The 16,510-nt window shown below is 37.4% G+C and overlaps 1 protein-coding gene across 1 annotated transcript; it reads left to right on the forward strand.

Moving 5' to 3' along the window:
- The first annotated feature begins 207 nt into the window (after positions 1-207).
- Positions 208-603, forward strand: LOC136844091 (cerebellar degeneration-related antigen 1-like). The gene has a single exon (XM_067113104.1). The coding sequence runs from the start codon at positions 208-210 to the stop codon at positions 601-603; it is 396 nt and encodes a 131-aa protein (XP_066969205.1).
- The last annotated feature ends 15,907 nt before the right edge of the window (positions 604-16,510 follow it).

Raw genomic sequence — 16,510 nt, forward strand, 5'->3', positions numbered from 1 at the left:
ATTGAAATTATTTTATCTTAATAAAATGTGGGGGTGGCCTGAATGGCTAAAATGAAGAAATATACTTTATCTCTCGCACTGCCTCAGCTGGTTACTGCGGGGATAGTAGGTTTGTCATCTCGTAAGACTTAGAATTAATTTCGTCATGGAGGACATGGAATTTGTTTTGTCACGTGGGACGAGGAATAGGTGGCTGTCACGGAGGACATGAAATTTGAGGTGTCATATAAGACGAGCGTCATGGAGGACGTGGAATTTGTGGACGTCACGGAGGACATGGAATTCGTGGATGTCACAGAGGATGTGGAATTGGAGGACGTCACGGAGGATGTGGAATTTGTGGACATCATGGAGGATGTGGAATTTGTGAACATCATGGAGGCAGTGGAATTTGTGGACGTCATGGAGGACGTGGAATTTGAGGACGTCACGGAGGACGTATTTGAGGATGTCACGGAAGATGTGGAATTTGAGGACGTCACAGAGGACGTGGAATTTGAGGACGTCACAGAGGACGTGGAATTTGTGGACGTCACGGAGGACGTGGAATTTGTGGATGTCACGGAGGACGTGGAATTTGAGGACGTCACGGAGGACGTTTGAGGACATCATGAAGGGCTTGGAATTTGAGGACGGCATGAAGGATATGGAATTTGTGGACGTCACGGAGGATGTGGAATTTGTGGACATCACGGAGAATGTGGAATTTGAGGACGTCATGGAGGACATGGAATTTGAGGACGTCATGGAGGACGTGTTTGAGGACGTCACAGTGGATGTGGAATTTGTATTTCGTCTCTTAGGACTTGGAAATTGGATTCATCCGGTAGGACTTGGAAATTCCGTCTTGTAGGATGTGTAAATTAGATTTGTTCCGTAGGATTTGGAAATGGGATTCGTCTGGTAGGACTTGGAAATTCCATCTCTTTGGACATGGAAGTTGGATTTGTCCCATACGATGTGGAAATTGGATTCGTCCCGGAGGACTTGGAAATTGGGTTCGTCCAGTAGGACTTAATCGTCTCATAGGACGTGGAATTAAAAAAAAAAAAAAATTTGCTGAGAGTGTGGACAAAGTTACGGGGACAAACTACTCGGGCAATGAATGTAGATTTGGGTAGGCATGCAGGGAGGGGAAGGGGAGAGGTGAAGGTCATCTGACTCTAGGCTGCTGTGGGTTATTTTTAGACACAGGTTGAATGAACCCTTTTGTTTACAAAACACTGTCTGGGCTTTCATGACTGCAGGGAAATTCCAGGGATGGGCAGATAATGGTGAAATAACCTTGTAATTTTGCCTAGAAGCGGAGTTCAAATTTCGCTTTCCTAACACTTGAATTAAGTTTTAGCTAACCTGATAGAGAGAGAGAGTATTTCAGCAATGCAAACTGATTTTGTCTTGTCCCACGTGGGAGTTCATCTGCGCCTAAACAATTCCCAATTCCAAAATGCAAAGTGAAAAATTTTGCACAAAGGAATTTTTTTTCACTGTTCCTCGATAAGAAAATGGTTAGCACTTGTTGTTTCCTAAATACCTATCATGAAAGGCATGCAATAACAAAATCTGACACAGTGGTTCTCTTCTCTCAGCTGTTACATGCGTCCCTATTTCCCTAATTCCCTAGGGTCAGTCACGTTTGTAAAAAATTTTCTATGCTAAGAAAAACACATTATTAACATGGAACTTTTTGGTCTGTGCGCTTGGTATCAAGTTCGGAATTGTCTCACACCCAGCTTCGCTTTACTAATTGTTGATTTGGTGAGTTGCAAACACGGCAAAGCAACAATGCAACAATAGGCGGGGAATTGAAGCTCAAAACGAGATCTATGGGAAGGTCACCATTTTTATGATTTTCCCTGGTTTTCTGGATTTGTAGAACACTTTAACAGGTCAGCAATGGACTTTTACTCACTTGCACTTGAAAACCTGACTTTACAGTCCAGGGAATCATAAAAAAATAGAAAAAGGGATGTTTCATATGAGCTTAGGGCTCTACTTCATGAGGGAATGTTACATAAACATGGGGTTAACTAAAGTAATTGTATTTACAATAAAAGTAAAAAAAATAGAAAAGTAGATAACATCGAGGCTTGCAAAGCCTGGTGGTCTTCACACTGGAGACTTGAATGGTCGCAAGGCACAGCCCAAGAAGAGTCCATGGCAAATGGGTCCTTCTGCAAGAGAGCTTTAAGGATTACATGCCAGTAAGGGAAAATATAAAACATACAGGTGGATCAAGACTGCACTGAGAGTACCAAGGTCTCGAGGGATGAATTGACACTTAACACTGGAACACAAGACACTTGAAATAGTACTGGGTAAAATGGCACAATGGATGCAGAGATATACTGGCACTCAATAAACACTTTTAAGGGCAAAATTTCGTGACTGAAAAGCCTTCACTTGTACTTTACCGTAGGGGGGAATCGGGTCTCTGGCAAAGAATGACGAAGGGCGATCGCACTCGTGGTACTATACTGTAGTTCACATGGGAGGTTCGTTCACATGGTGACTAAGGAACTGGATCCAAGTCAGGCGGGTCAGGTGGTGATGAATGGGGGCGACCCTCTCAGCGTCTCATAGTGATCTCCCGTGCGTGTCTGGCTAACTGCAAAGATCTTTCTGTCCTGGTTCCTTTTAAGGCATCTGCCGAGGGTAGAGGCCCCAATGTTGGGCCCATATGGTGACCGTGCCCAAGATGTGTAATCTTCCAGGTGTCTTGACCATCTGCTTGCATCTTCCCAGGTGTCCTGTGGAAAGACAATTCAGCGTGATCACTGTCTCAAAGAATGGTTGTTTTAAACAGCTTAGTTCATTTAAGCTGCTGAAGGGAGTGGCACTCAACTCTTTCCCCCTTTTGACCGTGCTATCCAAATGTCTGTCCCAGCCGAAGGGAAGGGACAGATCAGAATACTGGTAAGTTGTATGTATTGGTACCTGGGTCAACTTGGGTCGGCTATGCAGGGACAATCCCCTCTCAACATTCTAAAGGGTCAGCTTTTAGTGACTTCTTTATAATATATATATATATATATATATATATATATATATATATATATATATATATATATATATATACACACACACACGGTGCGGCATATGTAACGCCCTTTGTTTCAGTGCAACAAAATTAAAGCCTTTTGATTATCCTTTATTTTTTCAACATGAATGTATTGCCACAGGTTAATAGATTAATATAATATATTAACAAAATTAATATAATGCTTATTCGGTTTAATAATGTTCAATACAAATACTAATTGTTAACTCTGCAGAAAGACGCTTACTGGATTTTTGAGGAGAATACAGCAACAATTCTTGTAGTTCATTGGACTTTTCTAAGCTTGTTGCAACAACTGGCCTACCCGCTCTTTGAGCATGACTTACACTTCCTGTGGATTCAAATTTTCTAGCTAGTGATATTTCGGCTTTGCACCCCTGGGATGTTAAATTCAGCTGATAACAATCTTGCGGTTTCAGCACCATTTTTATTTTGATAGTACAATTAAATTGCTTTTACTCTCTGTTCCTTCGTTAATCTCATGGTTGTATAAAATATCTGAAAAAATGAAGATTTAGCATGTTAATTAAAGAAAATAATAAAGAAAAATATACATTATAAGATATAAAATTAAAGAGGGCGTTACTTATGCTGCACCCTGTATATATATATATATATATATATATATATATATATATATATATATATATATATATATATATATATATATATATATATATATATATATATATATATATATATATATATATATATATGTGTGTGTGTGTATATGTATGTGTATGTATATATATATATATATATATATATATATATATATATATATATATATATATATATATATATATATATATATATATATATATATATATATATATATATATATATATATATATATATATATATATATATATATATATATATATATATATATATATATATATATATATATATATATATATATATATATATATATATATATATATATATATATATATATATATATATATATATGTATATATATATATATATATATAATAATATATATATAATATATGGAATAATGAATATAAAAATATGGAAATGATGGATATATAAATAAAGATATATCACAAAGGAATTGAACACTGGCCGTTAAGGTCTTTCTGACACCAGTCCTTTACTTAGCAGACCAGTAAAGGACTAGTGTCGAAAGGCCAGCAGCACTCCAGTGTTTCTTGTGATTTTAGCATTTTATAATTTATATATATATATATATATATATATATATATATATATATATATATATATATATATATATATATATATATATATATATATATATATATATATATATATATATATATATATATATATATATATATATATATATATATATATATATATATATATATATATATATATATATATATATATATATATATATATATATATATATATATATATATATATATATATATATATATATATATATATATATATATATATATATATATATATATATATATATATATATATATATATATATATATATATATATATATATATATATATATATATATATATATATATATATATATATATATATATATATATATATATATATATATATATATATATATATATATATATATATATATATATATTATATATATATATATATATATATATATATATATATATATATATATATATATATATATATATATATATATATATATATATATATATATATATATATATATATATATATATATATATATATATATATATATATATATATATATATATATATATATATATATATATATATATATATATATATATATATATATATATATATATATATATATATATATATAATATATATGGTCAGGTCGGCAACGTGACCTCCTTTTTTATTATGGTGATGAGGATCGTTTCCCGTGACCAACCATCACAGTCTCTTCAATTTCTTTGCGCTTGATCTTACGGCTTTGTAGTTACAAGCATATCCAAAAAGTGCGAAGAATTCGAGGAGTTAAGAGGGCATTGTGGCTATTAGAATTACATATGTGTCTAGTAAAAGTTGAGTAGTATATATATATATATATATATATATATATATATATATATATATATATATATATATATATATATATATATATATATATATATATATATATATATATATATATATATATATATATATATATAAATTATATATATATTAGGTATACACAGGGCAGGTATTTTTATGTTAGAGTTTATACAGGTGCACAAACTGGTTTAGCTGACTAATTGTTGGCCTATGAATATGTAGCTTTTCAGGTGCGAGAAGCCCTGTCCATAGCAAGTGGTTTTTATGTTGGTGTTAACATTTCTCGCACATAGAGACAGTGAGAGTTCGCTCGATGCACTGCTTCTGGCCATGACCAGGAGCATGGGAGTAACGTGATTAAGTGATGAAAACTTTGTGATACCTTTGTGTTCAGAACACTAGTTCGCATGTGGTCAGGCCACTTAGGTCATAATAGGTTTGTACCTTTGTTTCAAACATTGAACGTGCCGGCAACGTCACATTCTGAAGGCGGAGCTAACAAGTGGATGTGTGCAATGATATGTTCTCATGTGCTTTATTAGAGAGGAACTATAGAATGTTATTTACTTTGATTTACGGCCTGATAGTTATCGCTCCTCTTGTGTGGATAGCACTGCTACTGACAGCTATAGAGAGAATTCTTATTGGGTCCTGTAAGGACATAGTCTAGTTTTTGAGAGAGAGAGAGAGAGAGAGAGAGAGAGAGAGAGAGAGAGAGAGAGAGAGAGGTGAGATGCTCTGCCTCATGCTGGCCAATGCAACTGAGTTACCTCTCGAGGTAAGACCTGCCGACCTCTTCGAAGTCGTAATAGGTGGTGACAGTGAAAATAGACGAATAACCAGTAATAGACAGGTTATGGGATACTATTCTGAAGAGACATAACTTACAATAGGTTGTTATATTAAGCTTAACAGATTGGTCGATTATATAGGTGAAGTTCTGTTCTGGTAGGTTGTCAATATTGGAGTTTGAGAATAGGTTTTTATGGTCTAAGCAATTCTGTTATGGGTGAGGTTTGCGGGATACCATCTGGTCAGTCTTTCTTGTGTGTGGCAGTTTGGTGTGTGTTTAGTTATGCATCACGTTGCGCTGGTGTATATTGCGTTTTCATGACTGAACTTTAGTTTATCCTGGGGAGTGTTCGGGGAAGAATTTAGTGCGCATTATGTTTAACTGCAGTGTCTTGACCACTTGTGCGTGTTAAACACACGCAAGCATATTTCTGGGCAGACAAGTAGTCTTTTTTTTCTTTGATGGGAAGATTTCACACCATTGTTGTCAGGCAGGAGTGTCCATAAGTGTTCAGTTGTTGCCTTGGTTCTTTGATTTCTTCCCTTATCATTTTTTTTTTTTTTTAGGTGTACAACACGAATGTCAGTTATCATGCAGCAACTTTTTTTTTCTCTGGTTATCATTATTTTTTTTTTACTGGTATAGCATGCTTTTGTTTTAAACTGTTTATTTTAGTTACATACATACATGTTTTATTTTGGCTACATACATGGACGTATGTAAGGGGGTGTTGTAACTGGGGCCAGAGTTGGGAGTGTGTGCTTACTATGCAATTTTCGCCTTAGCAACCGAGGTCGAGAAGCGGACGTGTTCCAGAGGTTTTGCACTCAGCGATTTTTCTGTTTGGTTTTGCAAAGCAAGGTGTTGTTGGGAATAGAGGGGAGACTTTTTGCACTTTTGGGGGGAAGGGAACAAATTTTCTTTCTTCGTCTTCTGTCTCTACCCTCTTTTGTCTGCTCAAGTCCCAATTTCTTTACTTGAGGGTAGACTTACATTTTCTTTCTTGGAGGGTTGACTGTATGTGTTTTTATTTGATTTCCCTTGAAGACTCGGTGTTCATTCTGACCTACTTTGTGGTCAACTGTGTGTACGGCCCATCTATGTTTTTTTTTTTTCCACGTGGGGTTATGAATTGGTCGTGTGTTTAAATAATACTTCCTTTTGATTTTGGGGGTTAATAGTTGGAGTAAAGGGATATTAATATTGTGGTGTTCTTCCTGTGTGGGGATTTTTGGAGGGAATCTTTTCTTCTGTTTTTGGCTGGCTTTGCTATTCTTTAGTTTTTTTTTTTTTCTACTGAGGTGAAATAAATGGTTTCCTTTTATTTTGTTTTTTGAGGGTTTCCTTCCACATGACTCAGGAAATTTTGCATTTGTGATCAGCCAAGAGGGAATTGGGCTATGCCCTCGAGGAAGGGTAAAAGTTAGCAAAGCTATTTATGAAGGGGAAAGCTGAGAAAATGGCTGGAGGGGACGATGATCAGACTTTGCTTTATAAAATCACAACAGTCGCATCAGGAGTTCATCCATTCCAAGGGTTCATGGACTGCGTTCTTTCTCAGCCAGTGCAGATTTTTTTTAGAGTATTAGCAATTTTTTAAATGCTGAGGGCATTAAAGATGACATAGAGGCATTCAGGGAAGCTAAAGCTCTTTTAGATTTTAACGAAGGTGATTTAGGTCATTGTTGTCACAGTCATCTATTTGCCGGGTGCAAGATTTGGTTGGCTCTCTAGGAATTTCTTAAGGCAGCCTATGGTGCTGTGGAGTGCAGAGATTCAATCCACGGTTTAAGTTTTTTTTTTTTTTTTTTTTTTTTTTACCAGGAAGGGCCAAAAGTCAATGGTTGAGTTGAGTTGAGCTCTTCGACGCCGAGGGAGAGTTTGCAGAGAAACTGAAAGGGTCTCCATGGGTGCTGTTTGACACTATCTCCCTGGATAACCTTCATAAATCGCTGTAATTCACTTGGATGCTAAATGATGTCCCTGATTCTATAGTGGATAGTTTTTACAAGATTATAGACCCTACATCTGATGAGGCATAAATTTTTCTCAGGTTCGTAAGCATATGTAGAAATGCTTGACAGTTGATAGTACATTTTTTGATGGGGTATCGAAGACTCCTGTGTGTGTGTTTGAAAGAACCTGTCACAAGGGGATTCAGCCTTTGCTCCCGGCAGTTGTTGCGGAAAAGTCGGATTTGACAGAAAACCTAGTGTAGCTTCCAGTGGCCCTTTTGCCAGAGTTGATGGCAATAGGAAATTTGTGGATCAGACGCCACAGTTTCGTTGTTTTAATTGTAATATGAAGATACACATTAAGAGGTTTTGCTGTGTTAGACATTGTAGCAGTTGTAAGAGTTCTGATCACCCTTGGCGGTCTTGTCTGTCTCTTAAACGGGATAATGTTAGACCTGCATTTCAGAGTTTTGGTAACTCAAGGTAAGGAAGCTCCTCAAGTGGGGTTTTCAAGGCGATCTGGAGATCGGCGAAAATTTTCGGAAGGCCTATCAGTTAGGGTGAATTGTTCCTGTCACATAGGACTTCTAGCTAAGGCCATGGAACCGAAACCAAATGTGAAAGGGTCTGTACATAGTGTTGGTGTCTCGGTATTTATTGATACTGGTGCATCTATTAATCTAATGAATTATGATTTATATTGATCAATATTTTCCAATCGCTGTTTGAGGCCCACCAAAGAGACAGTGTGCGATGTTCAAGCAAATAGGTTGAGTGTTTTGGGTTGCACTAACATTTGTTTGTCCTTGGGAAGTAAAGTTTTTATAGAGCCACTTTCGGTTTTACGAGGGCTGCTTTGGGGAATACATTGTTATTGGGTCATCCAGCGTGCCGGTGAAACAGAATCTCGGTTCATACAGGGGCAGGCGGTATAACTGTTGATGAGATTATAGGGGATCATGATAAGGGATTGGGTGTTGATAACGGTTTATGGGTTGATACTGAATATGTTTCTGAGGGGAAGAAGTGTTATAAAGCCATTTGATCAGAAGATGTAGTTTTGGGCCCAGGTATGGCTGCTCTGGTGAAAGTCCGAGTGAAAGATGTGAAATTGCCCAGATAGGTGTGTGTGTGTGAGTGGGTGTAGCGAGAAGCTCACGGGTGTAGTGAGTACGGTTTCTTCAAGTAATGTGTCCAATACAGGGATTACTTTGGTAGAATTACTAAATTGTAACGATTCAGTTCGGAGATTTTGAAGATTCGGTTGATGACAATAATTTGGTTGTTATTGTACGGGACAACAATGAATTTCCAGAGGCAAAATTACAGGTTAGAAGATAGATTTTTAAGGATCATGTAGCTAATGATGATTATAAAGAGTGTATAGAGGGGGGTGGAAAATGTTCTGGCTGAGTTTGCAGATATTGTCGCTCTTAAAGGGGTTAAGTTGGGGTCAACTAATGTGTTAGAACACAAGGTTCATTTGGAGGATAATACTAAGCCTATTTTTGTCCCTTCGTATAGGATTCCTTTTAAGATTAGGGAACAGGTAGGGCAAGAGGTCAATAAGTGGGAAGAGGAAGGTATAATTAGGCCCAATTCTTCACCCTTTGATTTTCCACTGTTAGCAGTGCCTGAGAAGGTTGGCTCACTATGTGTGTGTTGAGTGGGGGGGGGTGTTTGGTAAGTTGAATGATAAGTCAATCCCGGACAGCTATCCTGTGGCGTGCTTGCCGGATTTGTTTGTAGAAATCGCAGGTAAAATATTTACTCTTCAACTGATCTGATGCAGGGTTTTTTTCAAGTTCCTCTTAGTGAGGAGAGTTGCAAGTATACTGCTTTTTCTTTGCTGAGGGGACATTATGAGCTTATGCTCATGCCGTTTGGTTTGTCGGGTAGCCCTATGACTTTTATGAGAGTAGTAAATACAGTTTTGCATGGATTGTTAGGGAGGTCAATTTATGTTTATATGTATGATATCTTGATTGCCACTGATTCTGTAGAGCAACATTTAAAGGTACTCAGGGAGGTTCTTAGGAGGTTTATGTTAGTAGGTTTGAAAATTAAATTAGCCAGGTGTGATTTCTTGAAGAAGCAGATAGTATATTTGGGTCATGTTATTTCTAAGGAAGGTGTCAGGGTAAAAGGGGGACAAGGTTAGGGTGATCATGGATTTTCCTACGCCTAAAATTAAGAAGCAGATTCGTTCTTTCTTGGGCATGGCGGGATTTTTCTGTAGGTTCGTGAAAGGTTTTTCCACCCTATCATTTCCTTTGACAGATGTGTTGAGGGATGATGTGCAGTTTGTGTAAGGTGAGAGGCAACAGTTGGCCTTTCAGAAAATCAAAGAGGCTTTAATGAGTCGCCACGTGCTGAAGTTTCCAGATTTCGAGCAACCTTTCACATTGGTGACAGATGCCAGTCACGATGGCATAGGAGCTTGCCTTATGCAAAAATCTGGGGGGTAAATTGCATCCTATTGCATTCTGCAGTAGGAAGTTTAAGACTCAAGGGAGTAATGAGATGTCTAGTTTGGTTCATTTAAAGATGTTATTGTTGGGCAACAAAGTTGAGGTTCTTACAGACCATAAGCCGTTGTTGGATCTTTTTAATGAGCCGGATCTTTCTCTTAAGAGAGCTAGGTGGTTTCTGACAATGAGGGATTTTGATGTTAAGCTTAGGTATATTGAAGGTAGACATAATGTTGTAGCTGATGCACTTAGTAGAAGTTATTATGGTTCAGATGGTTCTCGTGTTTGTTCTGTATCTGGGGATTGCATCGACTGGGATATTAGTTTAGTGGAAGCTAAAGAGAATGATGATGAAATTTTGGCAGATGCAAAGGTGTTTCTTAGAGGGAATTAGTTAGAAAGGGCTACAGGTTGCCTTTTGCGGGTCTAGAGTTAGAGGGTAATTTGTTAGATAGGAAAATTAAATGTCAGCTGAGGTGTAGTGAGGATAAAGGAGATACAGCACAGATAGTTGTCCCAAAGAGCCTGGTACATACAGTTTTGGATATTGTTCATTGTAGGTTTGGTAGTCCACATTTGGGTATTGAGAAGACGTACCACAGTGTACAGGGAAGTTTTTTTGGAAGAACATGCTTGCATCAGTGGAGGATTTTGTGAGGGGATGTTCAGTTTGCAATGCATGCAAGCCAGCGAGGGTAATTCGTGTAAATTGGGTTTGTTTCCTATCCCCAGTAAACTTTTCCAACGCGGCCATATGGACATACTTTCCAATTTCTGTGAGTTTAGTTATGGGCACAGACACTTGTCGGTTATTGTGGATGAATTAACTAGGCTTGTAGAGATTTTCCCTTTAAAGCATAGGACAGTGGAGGAGGTATTTGCATTTTTCGAGGGGGATATTTATCATTATGGGTTTCCTGAGACACTTACTACAGGTAATGGGAGAGAATTTGTGAATAAGATGTTAAAGTGTCTTGCAGAGGTTATGGTAATTTGGAAAGTAACTATTATTCCATATAAACCAGAAGCCAATGGGTTATGTGAATGGGCCAACAGGAAAGTAATTGAGGCTCTCAGAATCACTATAGGGGGTAGCCTAATGATGTGAATTGGGATCGGTATATTGCAGAGGTTCGGCATAGCATTAATACTATGGTTAGCGATACTATTGCGATGTCGCCGTCTGAGGCAGTGTTGGGTTATCCAGTGTGAGGCGCGTTTGATTTGTTATCTATTCCGTCTCGTCATGATGATACGGTTATATCGTTGGTCTCTACTGCTAAGGAGAGATATGCGCGCCTTGCTAGGAATCTTGAGTTGAAGAAGCAGGAAATGGTTGACAGGAACAATTCTGAGTTAGATAATGATAAAGTGATAGGGTTTTTGTGAAAATAAATGTCTTATGTACTTTTATTCTCTTTTTATTTTATTTGCTGGTTTCCCAGGAATGTAATTTGGTGGTTTTGAACATGGGAGGACGCTTGTCCACAGAGTTTTATGGATTTTGGATGTTTAATTTTAGTCTGTTTTGTTGTGTTTTTTCTCTCTGCGCATTGACGGCGATTAAGCGTAATTATGTAAGTTTTTTTTTATTTTAAGTGGGTTGCTGATTGTCTTTTTCGCGCCTTTTTAGGGTTCTATCAAATTTATTTTTTTATTTTTTATTTGTTATTTTTTGTAAGATAGTCGATGTTAAACGTGACGCAAAAGCCCTTCGAGTTTATGGGCGTTTTTGAAGTTTTTTTGGTGGGATTGGGAAGTTTGATATTCTATTGTAATTGCCTGTTTGGTGGTTTTATTCTGATTTTCAGGGGTTGGTTGTTCTTATTTTAACATGTGCTGCAGTTTTATATGTTCATGTGGTGGTTGCTGGTTTCGGAATTATCGGTATTTATATTTCACGGTTGTGGTTTGTCTATTTTTCTCTTGAAGGTGTTGGGAGTCGATTTTTATGATATTTTTTCCTTTCTTTTGGGTACTGGTTTATTCAGAAGTTGTGTAACACATTCATTTTTAGTATATTGATTTTGGGTTAGTGGTGTTAGATGGACAAATTTTCAGTCAGTAGCTGTTTGGTTTTGGAGACAATTGTTTGTTGGCCTATGACTTTTTTTTTTAGTGACAGTTTGTTAAGTTTTTTTTTTAGTGACAGTTTGTTGTGGCAGAGTTAATGTCTTGTTTCTTATTGACAAACGACATAACCGACTTATGTTACGCACCAGTTCCTCATAGCACCGCTTTTATTAGAATGGCTTCTATGAGCCACGACTGATACTGTTTGGATATGGGAGCCATCTGCTTTACTCCTGCTAGCTTCCACGCCTTCGTGTTCATGAGAGGATCCATAGCCTTTTTGGGTGATAACAGGCGGAAGTCTACAATCACCGTCTTTCGGTCAGAGATCTCCGTTTCTGTGCAAAGGATTTGCATGCGCCACACTCAACATGGGCTTGTGCAGTCACAAGCCGTCCCGGAGATTAGTTCAAGATGTGGAGAGATGCACTCTACAATGAACAGTTCATTGAATTAAAGCCGTGGCAATGGCTTTTTTTTTTTTTAAGCTTAGATACGATAGACACTGGCTGCCCAAAAGACAAGCAGCCTTCGTATTTAGTGTATATTGTTTTTCATGATTTCTGAGCCAGCCCCGTGTGAACTTTTATTCTGTATATTTGTTGTGCCTGGGGAAGGGTGCCCAGTGGTAGATGGACTAAACTCCTGTTAAGTATTGTCAGGACCCTTCTCTAAGGGCTATCATACATATACACGACTTTGCAGAAGAACAATAAATTTCAACAGGTGTTCTCCAAACTTAAAGTCACGAAAGGTGAGATAACGGTCAGTGTGCAAATATTAACAGAGAGGGATACAAATACCAAAAGTAAAAATATTATAATATATTTACAAACACGATACAGATAGAAGTGATTGCCGGAACCACTACAAATACATCAAAATATGAAAAAGATTCACACAATAACTATGTATACACTAATTTCAGCAAAACACCCACACTATTAATTAGAGAAACTAAAAATACACATTCTCAAAATAAGGGGGTTCCAAAAGAAAGGAGAAAATAACGGCCAGAATGAAGCTTAACAATTTACAAAAATAAGTTGCCCTAACAAAAACTAAGTGGCCACAAAGAGTTTTAAGCTCCACAAAAATCCTTATATGAGGAACTGCAGGTTGATGCAAGGAGATGTAACGGAGTAAGGCAAAGCTAGAAGGGGTTCCCCACAACACTCCAGTGGCTGAACGTTACTCAAAGAGGTGGGAAGGTATTCCCCACAATTCTTTAAAGGTCTGCAGACCAACAGAACGATCTCCACACGGAAGGTCCACGTCTCTCTAACGAAATTAGGAAAAACTTATACCTGCTTACAGCGAGGTTCCCCAGGCAGATACTGGCCCAAGGCTACAGCAAGATGAGGCAGCAGCGTTGCAGCAGGATATCACTGCGATGAAAGAGCGAATACATACGCAGAATACAGGTGTGAACTTGCTGTAATCCAAATGTACCAACAAAGAGGCCAGAACTAGACTGCTCTACTAGGGCTCAGGGACTTCCGATTACACCTCGGCAGTCCAAGGAAACCAAAAACAGGACTCTGAGAAAACACAGGCCCAGGATCAAAACAGGAATAGAAACTCAAAATCATGTGGAGGAAGAAAACTCAAAACCCTGATGGGGAAACTAAAATAAACAGCAAAATAGGGTAAACTAAAGCTAAACAAAAAGAACAAAGTTCTAACACCACACCTACGAGAAAAAAAAGAATTTTTTTTTTAATTACAGCAATTGACTAAAATGACAATATGGTTTTATGAAACACCTGAAAAAGGTAGCAAACAACAGCGTTAAGGAGGCTTAACATTACAAAGAGAAGCATGGCAAAACAGATTAGCTTACAAAAAATAAAATAAAATTTTCTTCACCACCTGAAAAATACATACAGCATGGGTATCATGGAATATGGCTTAATTCCTCACTTCACAAACCGTTTCCCTAGAACAGAGTCTATAGAATATAACCATAATTGTCCTGGTTTTAACCACAAACGGCACTAAAATGTAAAGCACCAATTCACACAAAAAGGTTCGGAGAAGTACCTTGCTCCACTATTCTCGCATGTCCAATGTTCCACTATTCTCGCATGTCCAGAGATAAAACCACTCACAAATTGTGAAATATGATTAATTTTAAAACGGGTTCTTTTATAAACCTGAAATCTTGTATTGACATGATAATAGAGCGACATTGCTCTAATACACACTATAGAGCAACCATGCTCTAACATGCACACAGGTAGTGGAGGACCCAAACCTCCACACCTCATTGGACACCTTAAAAAATAATACATAGTACACCACCACCATATCCTTAATCCTAATTTTACAATAAACCTTATTATTACCATTAACAGTGCCAAAATTTCAAACAAAACAAACGACATCAAAACAATCGATCATAATCGACAACGACTCAGTCCAAGAAAACCTGCTACGACCGTCTTCTCCCTCACGCATCCAAACAAATCATAATTGACAAAAATTCCTTAATGATGAGACTAAGGGAGTATAGACTAAATTCGTGTAACCAGCCGCTGAAGGCTTCAAACCCCCATCCGGGAAAGAGCATCGGCTAAAACATTGTCTTTGCCAGGAATATGTTTGAATTGCAGGTCCCATTCCTGCAATAATATGCTCCAACGGGCCAACCTTTGGTTTTTATTCTTAAATCGATTAAGGAAGGTTAACGGGTTATGATCCGTTAAGACCAGGATGGGAGAATCTGTGGAGGAAAGGTACACATTAAAATGATTAACTGACATTACCAAGGCCAAAGTTTCTTTTTCCACAGTGGAATATTTCCTCTGAGGATGAGTCAATTTTTTCGAAAAGTAAGCTACCGGATGAGATATACCCTGCTCATCCTGTTGCAATAGCACAGCCCCAACTCCAACATCACTTGCATCCGTAGCAAGAGAAAAGGGAATGTTGAAATTGGGGGCTCTCAACACTGGAAAGCTTAATAACACCTTTTTGAGGGACTCAAAAGCATTTTGAGTCTTCTCATCCCATACAAATTTTACCTGTTTCTTAAGAAGGTTAGTAAGAGGATCTGCAATATATGAAAAGTTTTTAACAAAACGTCTATAGCACCCAATCAAACCGAGGAATCTCCGGACATCCCTACGGCAAGAAGGAACTGGCATCCTCTCCACTACCTCTACATTGGCTCTCTTGGGAGCTACCTTCCCATTACCAACAGTATGTCCTAAGTATACCACTTCTGCCCGAGCAAAATCACATTTACTTAAATTTACCACCAAACCAGCTTTTCTCAATACCTTAAATAGAGCCTTAATTCGTTTTAGATGAGTCTCCCAATCATCAGAATAAATCACAATATCATCAATATAAACCACGCAACCTTTCAGTCCATAAACCAAAGAATTCATCAACCTTTGAAAGGTGGCGGCAGCGTTCTTTAACCCAAAAGGCATTACACGACACTGGAACAAACCCTGGGGTGTAACAAAAGCGGACAAGGCCCTGGCCCGCTTAGACAGGGGTACCTGCCAGTAACCTTTGAGAAGATCAAATTTACTGATAAATTTAGCTTGACCTAAACGATCAATACAATCCTCCACCTGAGGTAAGGGAAAACTATCTGAGCGGGTGACCTCATTTACTTTTCGATAATCTACACACATCCTGTAACTACCATCAGATTTTTTAACCAATACCACAGGTGAGGACCAAGGACTATTACTCGGCTCTATGAGACCATGTCTTAACATATACTCCACTTCTTTGGCCACCACCTAATTTTTTACAGGATTCAACTGATAGGGGGACTGTTTGACTGGATTAGCATCACCTACGTCTATATCAGAAAATAAATCCTTATATTCATACATTAACCTTTTCAACACCTTCCATTTTTCCAAATCCAAATGAGTTACTAAACCATCAAAATTTTTCAAAGAGTTTTGATTGTCAGAAGGCCAACACTCCTTGTCAACGAAATTACCTTTATCAAAATCATTATCTGAAAAGGAAGCATTATCATTATCATCACCTTTTCCGACAAGGGTCACAGGAATTGAGTTTCCCTTATCTACAAATTTCTTTAGCATATTTATATGGCAGAGTTGGTATGGTTTCCTACGTTCGGGAGTC

The sequence above is a fragment of the Macrobrachium rosenbergii genome, chromosome 12 (genome assembly GCF_040412425.1).
Source record: "Macrobrachium rosenbergii isolate ZJJX-2024 chromosome 12, ASM4041242v1, whole genome shotgun sequence".
NCBI lineage: Eukaryota > Metazoa > Arthropoda > Malacostraca > Decapoda > Palaemonidae > Macrobrachium > Macrobrachium rosenbergii.

What these genes read in the sequence shown, in the direction of transcription:
- LOC136844091 (XM_067113104.1), top strand. Translation starts at nt 208, where the DNA reads ATGAAATTTGAGGTGTCATATAAGACGAGCGTCATGGAGGACGTGGAA.